General features: G+C 55.1%; 1 protein-coding gene across 1 annotated transcript; it reads left to right on the top strand.

The window, feature by feature from the left end:
* The first annotated feature begins 232 nt into the window (after positions 1-232).
* Positions 233-8,331, top strand: DMRTB1 (DMRT like family B with proline rich C-terminal 1). Its single transcript, XM_025871860.2, has 4 exons — positions 233-878; positions 2,468-2,673; positions 5,980-6,172; positions 7,445-8,331. Exons 1-4 carry the CDS (start codon positions 332-334, stop codon positions 7,525-7,527), a joined length of 1,029 nt encoding a protein of 342 aa, XP_025727645.2. The 5' UTR covers positions 233-331; the 3' UTR covers positions 7,528-8,331.
* The last annotated feature ends 2,568 nt before the right edge of the window (positions 8,332-10,899 follow it).

Raw genomic sequence — 10,899 nt, 5'->3', positions numbered from 1 at the left:
AGTTTGGAAAATTAAATGGGTAAGACTTCAGATAACCCAGATGACTGACATGCAATAGCATTCCATGAAGAACTTATTCAGTCCAATCCCTTGCATGTAATTAACCAAGACACACAAAGTCTCCAAATTCTGCACTTCAAAAAAGGAGGGAAAATGCAAGGGTCCCGTGCAGCTCCCGGGACTTACTGAGAACCACTTTGTTACAAATGTATCCAAAGTCCCCAGCACCAGAGACTTCTGGGGCGCCAGTCGTCCTCGCTGCACTCGCTCCGCAGCTTCCAGAGGTAGCGGTTGTGCTACGAAGGCAGACCCTGCCAAGCTGGCCGACAAGATGCTGCGTACCCCCAAGTGCTCGCGGTGCCGGAACCATGGTTTCCTGGTGCCGGTCAAGGGCCACGCGGGCAAGTGCCGCTGGAAGCAGTGCACCTGCGAGAAGTGCTACCTGATCACCGAGCGCCAGAAGATTATGGCAGCGCAGAAGGTGCTGAAGAAGCAGGCCTCCGAGGAGGAGCAGGAGATGGCCCTTGGCGCGCACGGGCCGGAGCTGTTGTCTGGGGCTGCGGCCGCCGCCCCGGGCTCAAGCCTCCGCCAGCTGCTTCCGCTGGCAGTTTCGGGAGACCGGGAGGTAGGCCCGGCGTGCCGCGTGGCCGCGGGCTTCCCGGAGAGGCCCCCGCGGGGTCCGAGCCCGGGCCCGAGTGCCTTCCAGCCAGTTCTGGGCGGCCACGGCCACGTGGGGCTGAGCGAACGAGCCACCGTGGCCATGCCCGGTTCCGTGGGGCCCCAGCTCGGGGCGGAGGACGCAGGCAAGGGCTACGCCGGCCGCTTGGAGCTGCGCAGGCCGCTGCGGCCCGTGCCCAGCCCACCATTCGCCGACTTCGGTAAGATTCCCGGGCCCCGCGTGGCCTCGCCCCACCTGGGATGCCTCTCCGGGTTGCAGCCTCCCCGTGCCCCACGCTGGTGGCCCAGGCCACCCGGGATCGTGCCGGGATGGGCCCTTGGGGTGGGGTGGGGTAAATGCTTTCAGAGGTACTCTTGCTGTGGGAAACTGTTCTCTAAATAGAGATTTGGGTTTGGGGCCATTTTGCAAAAAGGTAAAAAGAGAGCCAGAAAGGAATGGGTGGTTCTGACGGCTTTTAACATTTAGCTTCTTCCCTTTCTGTCTTGGGAGAAAGAAAATGGCCCCCAATCCCTTTAGCTGTGGCTTCCCCTTCAGGAAGACGCCCTAACGAGATGGGCCCTACTGCACTTGCGCACTTCTTCCCGCCCTTTTCTTGGGCTGGTGGCGCCTTCTTCCAGACGCCCGTGTGGGCGGGCCTGCGCAACGATGACTGCGCCTGCGCACTCTTCCCTTTCCGGCCGTTGGCGGCTCCTCCCAGCCAACTTCCTTTGGAAGGGCCCTGGCCCAATGCGCCTGCGCACCCTTTTCCGCCCTTTAGCGAGGAGTGGGAATGAGATAGTTCTCTGCGCCCCACTGGAGAACGGTTGGTGTCTTGATACTACCTCTTTTTCCACCCCTCCCACCATATGCATAAATTACATGGTTCCTTATGTTTTGGTGGTTTTCAGTATTAAAAGTACAGTTTCAAGTCACATACAGATTTGAGGCTCTTTTTGGTTGCAGACACATGATTTTTTTTTTGGTTTTCTCTATGGCAGTGTGGTAGAAAAGAGCACAGGAGGCCGGGAGACTGCTCAGTCACCTTAGGCAAGCTCCTTCCTTCTGTGGCAGTCTCTCCCCTCTATGCTAAGGGGATTGGCCTGGATGTTCTCTGAAGGCCATTTCTGCCTTCTGGGACATTCTAGGAAAATTTAGGTCCCCAGGAAACTAGAGGGGGAAGGCAGACCTGAAACAGCAATTCTAGAAGATACCTTTCCATGGACACAGGGCCTTTCTCTGTTCCATCTCAACAGGGACTGAGTACTTAACTGTGCCCCAACACTAGTGACGAAGAACTGAAAGGGGAAAAGTCACTTTTGTTGCCTTCAAGGATCTTGTCCTTGTGGGAGGGACAGTGCCGATCAAGGAATCACGCAAATCAATGTATAGAGTTCTAATAACTGATAGTTTAGTTGTGGTTGAGGGAAGAGTAGGAGCTGAGTACTGAGGACTTACTGAGGCACAGTGGGGTAAGGGGCGAAAAGCCTTCTAAACTGAGGGAACAGCATCTGCAAAGGCCTTGAGGTTGATGGGAAAGGAGAAGCTGCTAGGTTATAGTGTGTGAGGAGGCTGGAGTGGAGGCAAGAACTAGCCCTCATGAGGCTTTATGCCTGTGCCAAGGACTTTTTCTAAGAGCAGTGGGACATGGCTGAACGGCTTAAAAAGCAGGGAAGATCAAAAGCATAATGGACATGGGAATTCTTTGTAAGTGGCTTTGAGTGTTGTGCTGCTACCTTTGTACGGTGATGTGATGCTCTTTTCTCTAGCCCTGTGTGTTTTTAACACTTCCTTCATTGCTTACCTTTTCAGGGCTCCCCCTGAGCATTAGCTCAGATTCTGTGGTGGGGTCCGAGTACCTGGAGAGAGAGCCTTCCAAGCTGTACCCCAGCTGCTCCAACATGCATTCCTACTGCCCATTCCCACTGGGCTACCAGGATGGATCCCCCACTCCGGGGATCCCCCTGCAGCGGGGCTTCCGGCATGTGTCCTGCAGCCACTTCCATGGAGGAGCCTTGGTAAGTCCCATCTCCATTCCTTTCCTGGTTCCTCCTTATCCCAGATGCCCTATTGCTCTTATGGATCCTCAGTCCCAGGAAGCAAACTGATGGGCCAGTCTGTGACAGGCCCTGAGCACTGGCAGGACGGACACAACATTGACCATGTGCAGTGCTCACCTCTCAGAGTGCACACGTGTAGGCAGGTCCATTCGCATGTAAACGGGTTGGCCTGGCTGTCTGGGCTGTGGCATGTACTTTTCAGAGCTGGGGGATCAGACAAGAAGGAATGCAGACATAGCTCGGATAAACCTGGGGGCAGCCTGCGCGGTACCGCTGACTGAGTGAGTGACCGTTAGCCTGGACTCACGGCATGCTGGGGCCGGAAGGGTGCTTCATTTTGCTGGGCACCAGGAAGGAAGTCTCACTGTCCTGGCACCACACTGTTGAGGGTAGAGCCAGGAGCAGACGTAGGTCCCCTGCCCAAAGGTATGGGCCACTTGAGACTTCAGGCACCTTTCAGGAGGAATTGAAGCTTAATCATGAAGAATTAGGGAAACCTTCCCCCGAACACCTGTCACCTCAGGGAATATTTATTGAAAGAATGGATGAGGTTTAATCTTTTTGTAAGATCAGTGGTCCTTTACTAACTGCTGTGCTCTTTAAGCCTGGAATTTTGAATACTGAGTAAGGAAGAGTCAGGCCGTCCCTGTTGTGTGAGGTACAAGTCGGGGTGAACAGGTTTTGTGGCCTTGGTTACCAGCTCCTTCCAGACCAGACCTCTTGGCAACCCTGAGGCCGGTCAGGGCTGCAGGATAGTCAGAGCCCTGGGTAACTAGTCCTGACTTGTCCCCTTCGGGCTGGACCTGTGGGGCAGGTCGGTTCTAATGTAGCTCACGTTCATGGCAACGTAGACCACCATTACCTTTCCTCGCTCTCTCAGAGCGGAAAGCCTAACTTGGGTGTTAGAGAGATGTTTCTCTTGCGGGGAGGGTAGGAAAGAGTGAGGACAGGGCAGGCTTCCTTGTTTAATGTGGAAAGTGATTGAAAAAGAGGAACGCTTGACATTTACATACCAACCGAGAGTCTTAGCTGCAGAGCCGAGCCAGTGGGATGCCCTCCCAGATGTGTCCACACAGGTCAGGCACACAGGGCGCTGGGTCCCCACCCCAGCTGCAGCCCCAGCAGCATCTCTTCTGTTTGTTTTAGACATTGTAAAGTTTTACATAAGTCATTTTCCATTGATTCACGGGAAAAGAGTTTAGAAACCACTGGTCTTGATAATTTCCAGGGTGCCTACTGACCCTTATGGGAGCCATCAGGGTATGCTGTATTACCCTACTATAGAGTAGAGGAAGAATACTCAGAGAAGTTAGGTATTCGTTTATGGTCACAAAACTGGGGAGGGAGGGCCTGGTATTCAAATTACGTAGCTGGTCAGTAACAGCATTCACCCCAAGTCTGGGACTCACTTTCTCCTTCCCAAGGTATGTCTGTCATGCAGAGGCAGAGGAGACATGGCCCTTGGCTCTCACCACCACCCCTGCCGCACCTGAACTCTATGGGTGCTGGCCACCCCATTGCAGTCCAGGGAGAGCACAGTGCCTCCAGCCTTCACACAAAGAGCGGGCTCTGGCCAAGTGCAGCATGCACCCACCGTCTGCTCACACAGAAGCTCGGATGGAGCCTGGCGTCCAGGGTAGAGCTCTGATTGACAGGCTTGCCAGACGGCCTTTGTTAAGAGTGTGATCTCAGTTGGTTTATCTGGGCCTGAGCTGCCACCACAGGCCCCAGGCAGGAGCTGTGATCCAGGGAGAGACTTGGCTGAGCCACTTGGAATTAAAGCACTAATAATCCCCCTTCCTACCCCCTTCTCGTCTGGATAGAGGATCAGGCATTTATTTCTGATGCTCTTTCAAACCCAAGAGCCTATGAATTGCTTTCATCCTTGTCCCGCTGCCCCTGCCTGGGCTCTGAGATACTCCCCAGAGATGTCTTCAGCCTCGTCTTCCTGTCCCTGTCCCATTTGCTGCTGCTTCACTTCGTCTGTTCTCTTCCCATAAGACGGCACAAGCTCAGAGTTGGACAGACCTGGGATCCAGTCCTGCCTCCACTGTTAGCTAGCCAAACGACCTGGGGAAGCCATCTAACCTCTGAGGGTCTGACTCAGGTTCTCACTCTGGCAGTAGGGGAAAGAGTACCTATCTCATGGGGCCGTTGACAGATTGAAGAAGCTGTAATGCCTGGAAAGGGCCTGGCACGGGGCCTGGCACGTAGTAGATACTTGAAGGTGGGCTTTCTTCTCTTCCTTGTTAGGAAATGCTGGGTTAATCTAAAGAGATTTTTGCAGACTGCCTCAGGGCTTTAATGTGCTCATGTGTGACTCACCGATGTGGGGGTAGTGCGTGGGGTTTCTCAAACTCCTTTGTCAAAGAACACTTTTGAAAGCACATAAAATATCTTATAGGACACTAGGGTTCTCCAGAACACAGCTTGTAAAGTGCTCTGAAGTTTCTGGATGCAGAAGTAAATAAGAGGAACTACATCTGAAATTCATTATGATTTTTTATTGCTTTCATGTCTTTGTCTGTTCAGTGCTAAGCCATGTAGTCCTCCCTCCAGACGCCCCCATTCCAGCCTTAGCGACCCGTGGCACAAGTGTGGCTTCCATGTTCGGAAGAAGGGGCAGCCACACAGAGGGCTGCCCACCGGAGTCGCTTTGCTGGCGTCCCCAGCTGCCCTTGCCTCAGAAACGGCTGCACTGCACCCAGCTCTTCTGTGGTGTTGGAATAGGGCCTCCAAAGGCCCCCCGACTCTATAGAGTCTAACTCCTTAGCTGTATCAGGAAAAGGGACCACGGGGGTTTGGGATGCATTCGGACCTTCCCCAGCACGGAGCAGTAGAGTCCGACAGACGGATCCAGTTCTGCCTCTGCTGCTTACCAGCCCTGTGGCCCTGGGCCCGAAGCTGCCCCTCATGGACACTGTGTGCCATCATTATCATGAGGAGGGTACTAGAACCTCCCTCCTGGGGTCATGAGGGTAGATGGAGGTCCCAGATCTGTGCATATACAAAAGGGCTCAGTGTGACTGTGTGGCTGTTCCCCAGGCTCACCTGAGATGTGTCTGGATTTCTTCTTGCCTCCAATCATTTGGGGGGTATTGGCCAAACACCCTGTCCCAAGTGCCCTGTCCCCAGGTGTGGGGGCCACACTGGTGAATCTACCCCTTGGGGAGCCCCCCCATTGAGGAGCCTGAGAACCCATTTGACCAGGCTGTCTGGCTAGCCCTCTCCCTCTCTGGCTTGTGGGCTGTGTGTGCCCCGCAGGTGCCCGAGCCGGTGGGAGACTTCCAGCCCAGCTACTACCCACCGCCGCCGCCGCCGCCGCCGACCCCGCAGCCTCAGTTTCTCCCGCCGGGCTTCCTGTCTGCGCTCCACTTCCTGCCACCGCTGCCGCCGCCCCCGCCGCCGGCCTCCTTCTCTCTCGCTGTCCCATCTGATACAGACAGGGAAACCGCTGGTAAGTGGGGCTCCCGTCCGCCAGTTTCTGGGGAGCCAGGAAGACTTTCTGGAGGCAGGGGGCCTAATCTGAAGTGAGAGAGAAGGGCCGCACTCGGCCCTGGGATGAGCTCTTTCCCTACACCCCTCCCTTTATTCCATATGCAAGCATCTGAGAGAGGGGGTCCCCAGTCTCAGGTGAGAAAACCAGTGGAACCCAGAGAGGGTCTCGCATATGTAAATGGCAGATGGCAGCGCTCAGATTTCAACAGAACCTGTCTGGCTCCGGCTGCGATGCTAATTCCCTCCCCTTATCAGCGCCTGCGGGCAGAGGTGCGGCGGGGGAGGGGGGGTGGGTGGGGTGCTGGCACGCAGTGCGGTCAGGAGACCAGTGGGGCCAGGCCTCTCTGGCTCGGCTGGGCCTCTCCGGCCAGGGAAGGAGCGTGCGGAGCCTGGAGCAGCAGCTGGAGCTGGGCTGGGGCCGGGCTGGGGCCGCTAGGGATGGCCTTCTGCCCCGGGCCACTCTGCAGAGTCAGACCGGGAGGGAGCTAGGCCTATCTTCTCGTCTGTAAAATGGGTCCTGTCACAGAGTTACTGTGACAGTCCACGCACATTTCGGATGTAAAAACGCTTTCGGTTTCCTTTTGAGGGCTCTTGCGGTTTTAAAGGTTCTAGGATTTTTTTTTTCCCTTGCAGTCCTTCCCTGAGATTCCTCAGGGAAAGGAAGTGAGGCCTACTGCACACTTGCTGTGTGTGAGACGCCTGGGTGCACAGCCTGGAGAGAGGGTATGTGGCTTAAAGCACACTGGCCGCGGAGCCAGACAGCCTGGGTGTCCCGACTCCAGCACTTAGTGGCTGTGGGACCCGCGGCAAGTCCATGCACTCCTTGTGCCTCAGCTTCACCTTCTGCCAAAGTGGACCGATGGTGCCTACCTCAGGAGGGGATTCAGAGAACCTGAACCCGGGGATGGCGTTAGTGTTCGTTCTTATGTACTGTTTCCCGTCATCCCCTTGCTGACGTGATGTTGCGAGGCAGAAAGACGCTGAGGTTCAGAGCTGCGGGGTAGCTTGCTTCCCGCCACCCAGCTGGTGACAAACAGAGCTGGAGGGTGAGCTGGAGTCTGTGTCATGGGGCCCCGGCTTCGTGGCCAGCGTCCGGACACCTAGCAAAGGAACGGCAAAGGCATTCTCCGCTGGGGCCGGGGATGGTGAGACTGCCTTACCGAAAGTCTATCTCTGAAAGTAGGTCATTCCCCTCTTTGTAAATCCAGCCCCTCCTCTTTGTCCTTCACAGACGACCAGGACCAGGAGACCGAGGGGCCCGAGGTGCCGCCCCGTGAGCCCAGCCAGCCACCCTTTCAGGAGCCGTCCGACTAGGCCCCGGGCACTGGGGCCAGTGGGCTGGGGGCGTGGGGGTGTTACAGCAATGAGTCCGCGTTCGGCCGTGTGTAGGAAGGAAGGATGGTGGTAGGTATAAGATGGCAATTAATTTCCATTTCAAGACAGGAGGGAGGAGGGCGATTTCTAAAGTTCTCTCAATCCTGAGGTGTGGGACTGGCCGGGAGTGTGGAGGATGGTTAGCAGGGGAGGGCCAGGGCTCTGAGGATTGCGGGGCTGGTGGAAGCTCACATTAGGAATGAATTTAACCAAGTCTGGGTTGTGTGGCTGTTAAACTCACTCCCAGGTGCGGTCTTTGATTTCCTCAGGCCCCACTCTAGCACAGGAGGCACCATCTATTTCAGCCTTCTGCTTCTGCCTCTGTTTGGTCCCAGCTGGGGGCAGCACAGACACCAAACCCCCCACACATCCAGGTGGCCGTTGTGGGCAGCGGGGCCCCGGGCGCTGACAGCCGGTTCTGCAGCGTCCCTCCCTGCTGCTCTGTCCCTCGAGGGCTGCCTGGCTACTGCCCCTTGCCCCTTCTCCACGGGGCTTCACTAAGCATTCTAACCGCTGGGGCTGCTTCATCTCCCCTCCCTAAAGTTCAAGCCACTGTAGGCATCATTTCTGTTTTAAAAAAAAAATCTATTAAAGTTTGACTATTTGACATTTTTATAGTGATTGCCAACTTTAAAAAAAGCACTGATGCTGTTCTCAGAGAGTAGAATGGTGCTTCTAAATCACCTCTGTATCTGTTTCTTCTCTGGGGACAGTAGACTGTTGAAATAAAATAAGCAGTAGAAATTGTCGTGCAAATTTTATTCTCTCTTTAAATCCTTGTTGGGAGGATGGTGTTGGGTAAGGGGTCAGGTCGGGGTCTGGCAAGTCCCTCCCTAACCTGCCTCCCTTCTCCCTTTGCCTCTGTTAGCCAGCGAGAGGCTTGGGCCAGGCTACTAGATTTCTGACTATCATTATTATGGGTATATCACCATTTTTTTTTTTTTTTAAGCAGTGGAGACCTTTTGAGGAAATCTGATGCAGACCCAAAATATAAAGATTTCTTTTAGTTTCCCTCACCCAGCTGTGGGGGTGGCAGAGAAGACCTTCTGGAGAAGTTGGGGTCTCAACTCCATCTTGAAGGTGAAAGTAGGCACTCCTAGTAGGGGGTTGCACAGAGTAGGGGACTAGAGTGAAGGATTCTGGGTGAGAGACCATGTCTTGTTCTCTGTCCAGGGAAGGACTGGCAGTCAAGAAAACAGGCCGACCTGCTTCCTGCCTGGCCTATAGGCATGGGTGTCCCAGCACCCTTATAGGACAAGTGGCAGGATGATTGCTGAGAAGTGATACTTGGCTGTTCTCCCAACATCAGTGCGGTGGCTGGGCCCGGGCCTGCTCTGTTGGAAGGCACTGGAGCAGGATACAGTCCTAGGAATGTTTCAGTTACTGCTTTACAGACGATTCTTTCAGTGGGGCCGACCTAAGTATGCCAAGGCCTGTAGGTCAGCATTGGCTTCAGTCTGGACCAGATGATGTGATTTTGGAATAGCCTGGTTTTGCAGCTGAAGCTCCTCCCACCCCAGCCCTCCCCTCACAACAGTGCTGGTCCTGCCCCTGGGTTCACAGGACTGCAGGAGCCCTGGTTTCCAGTTGGCCCCATTCCCCCTGACCTCATTGGACCCTGGCCTGTCAGTATGGCCAAGTAAGGCTGGATTAGTGCCCCTACTTACTCATTACACTGTTTTATTTTAGACTCCATGTTTTGAAAGATTTTTCAGCCAAGCTGCATTAAAATATTTCTCATCAATGCACGCAGAGAGGTATGAGAGTCTGACCACATGGACTCCATAACATTCCAGACCAGGGGGCGCCTGGGTGGCTCAGTCGGTTGGGTGACTGCCTTTGGCTCAGGTCATGATCCTGGAGTCCCGGGATCGAGTCCCACATCGGTCTCCCTGCTCGGCGGGGAGTCTGCTTCTCCCTCAGACCCTCCCCCCTCTCATGCTCCCTCTCTACCATTCTCTTTCTCAAATAAATAAAATCTTTAAAAAAAAAAAACATTCCAGACCAATGCAAGGACACAGGATGTTTATTTAGCCTGTGGGGTTTGAGATTGGAAGCTCTGGCCTGCTGAGAAGGGCAGTGTCCTGTTGCTGGAGTCCATCTCCACAGGACTCCACAGAGGGGACAATTGCTCAGTTCTCCTCCAGGCCTGTGATCTGATGAATCTCTAGAGTCTAGCATCTTTCCTGGAAACTTGCCAGACGGGGTGAAAAGACAACCGTGGGGCAGGGTTGGAGACTTGCCTTCCTCCCTTACCCCTAGTGTGAAGCCCAAGTTCTGATAGCCCCAGCTTGTTCTCACCATGCTTGCTTACCTCGGAGGGGTCACTGGACCCCTGCTCTCTGTAGCCTTCCCAGTCAATCCAGTCTGTGCTCCCTGAATGCCCTGTTCCTCCAGGCTCTCCAGCAGCAGTGGCATGAGCACTGAAACACCAGATCTGCACGTGTTGCTACCTTGCTCACACACCTTCTATGGCTCCCTACTGCTCTGGGGCCAACATCTTCAACACTGTCTGCCCACCTCTCTAGCCTCCTCTCCTCACAGGCTGGCCCAGCCTGGTCTTGCAGGAGTAGAGTCTGCCAGGTCCAGGCAGAAAAGTATGGGAAGAGAGAAACGGAGCCAGCAGCAGCACTACTCATCCCTAACGACTGAGGCTTGGCTATAAGCTAGGAGAATGTTCTGGAAGGCAGCTGGCGGGCATTGCCTGACGCCGGATGTACTGTCAGAGCGTCGCCAGGAGGGGGCGGGCGGGCAGCAACTGTGGGCGGGGCCCGTTGCCTAGCGACTGGCCACAGAGAAGCACGCAGGTCCGATGCCGGCGGAGCCAAAGGAATAGTTTTAATGCAGCGCCGGGCTTGAAGCGCCCCCCAGAGACCTGGGATCTCCCGGGGAGATCAAAATGATGAACCTCTAGGCTGGGCTGTGTGATTGCCAACTGCTCAGCAATCATCTTTGCGCTGCCCTGCCTGTGAAATAGGTGCCCTTCTGTCTTCAGACACCAGTCCCAAGCCCACCGCCGGGTCCCTTGGCTTATTCCTCTCCTTTCTCTCCTTTCTGCACTTGCACGCATGCGGAGTCCTCTACCTAGACTCCTTCCAGCTTCACCTACTCATCTTAGCTCTGCTGCCCCCTCCTCCAGGCCAATTCAGCTTGGGTTAGGAGGCTTCTGCAGGGCCTGTCCAGGCCCTCTGTCACCCTTTCTCACCCGGACCCCACTGAGTAGATGTCCCTCCTCCCACAAGTCTTCCAGCTTCCTGGAGGCAGAGACAAGGTGTCATTTGTCCCTGTGTCCCCAGCTCCCAGTGTGGGCTC

This window comes from Callorhinus ursinus, unplaced genomic scaffold (genome assembly GCF_003265705.2).
Source record: "Callorhinus ursinus isolate GAN/ISIS: 27379988/994484 unplaced genomic scaffold, GSC_fseal_2.0 scaffold9, whole genome shotgun sequence".
Lineage (NCBI taxonomy): Eukaryota > Metazoa > Chordata > Mammalia > Carnivora > Otariidae > Callorhinus > Callorhinus ursinus.
This window is presented reverse-complemented; position numbering and strand designations above follow the sequence as displayed.

What these genes read in the sequence shown, in the direction of transcription:
- DMRTB1 (XM_025871860.2), top strand. Translation starts at nt 332, where the DNA reads ATGCTGCGTACCCCCAAGTGCTCGCGGTGCCGGAACCATGGTTTCCTG. An exon ending in ACTTCCATGGAGGAGCCTTG is followed by an intron (nt 2,674 to 5,979) that starts GTAAGTCCCATC and finishes TGTGCCCCGCAG; the next exon opens with GTGCCCGAGCCGGTGGGAGA. An exon ending in TACAGACAGGGAAACCGCTG is followed by an intron (nt 6,173 to 7,444) that starts GTAAGTGGGGCT and finishes TGTCCTTCACAG; the next exon opens with ACGACCAGGACCAGGAGACC.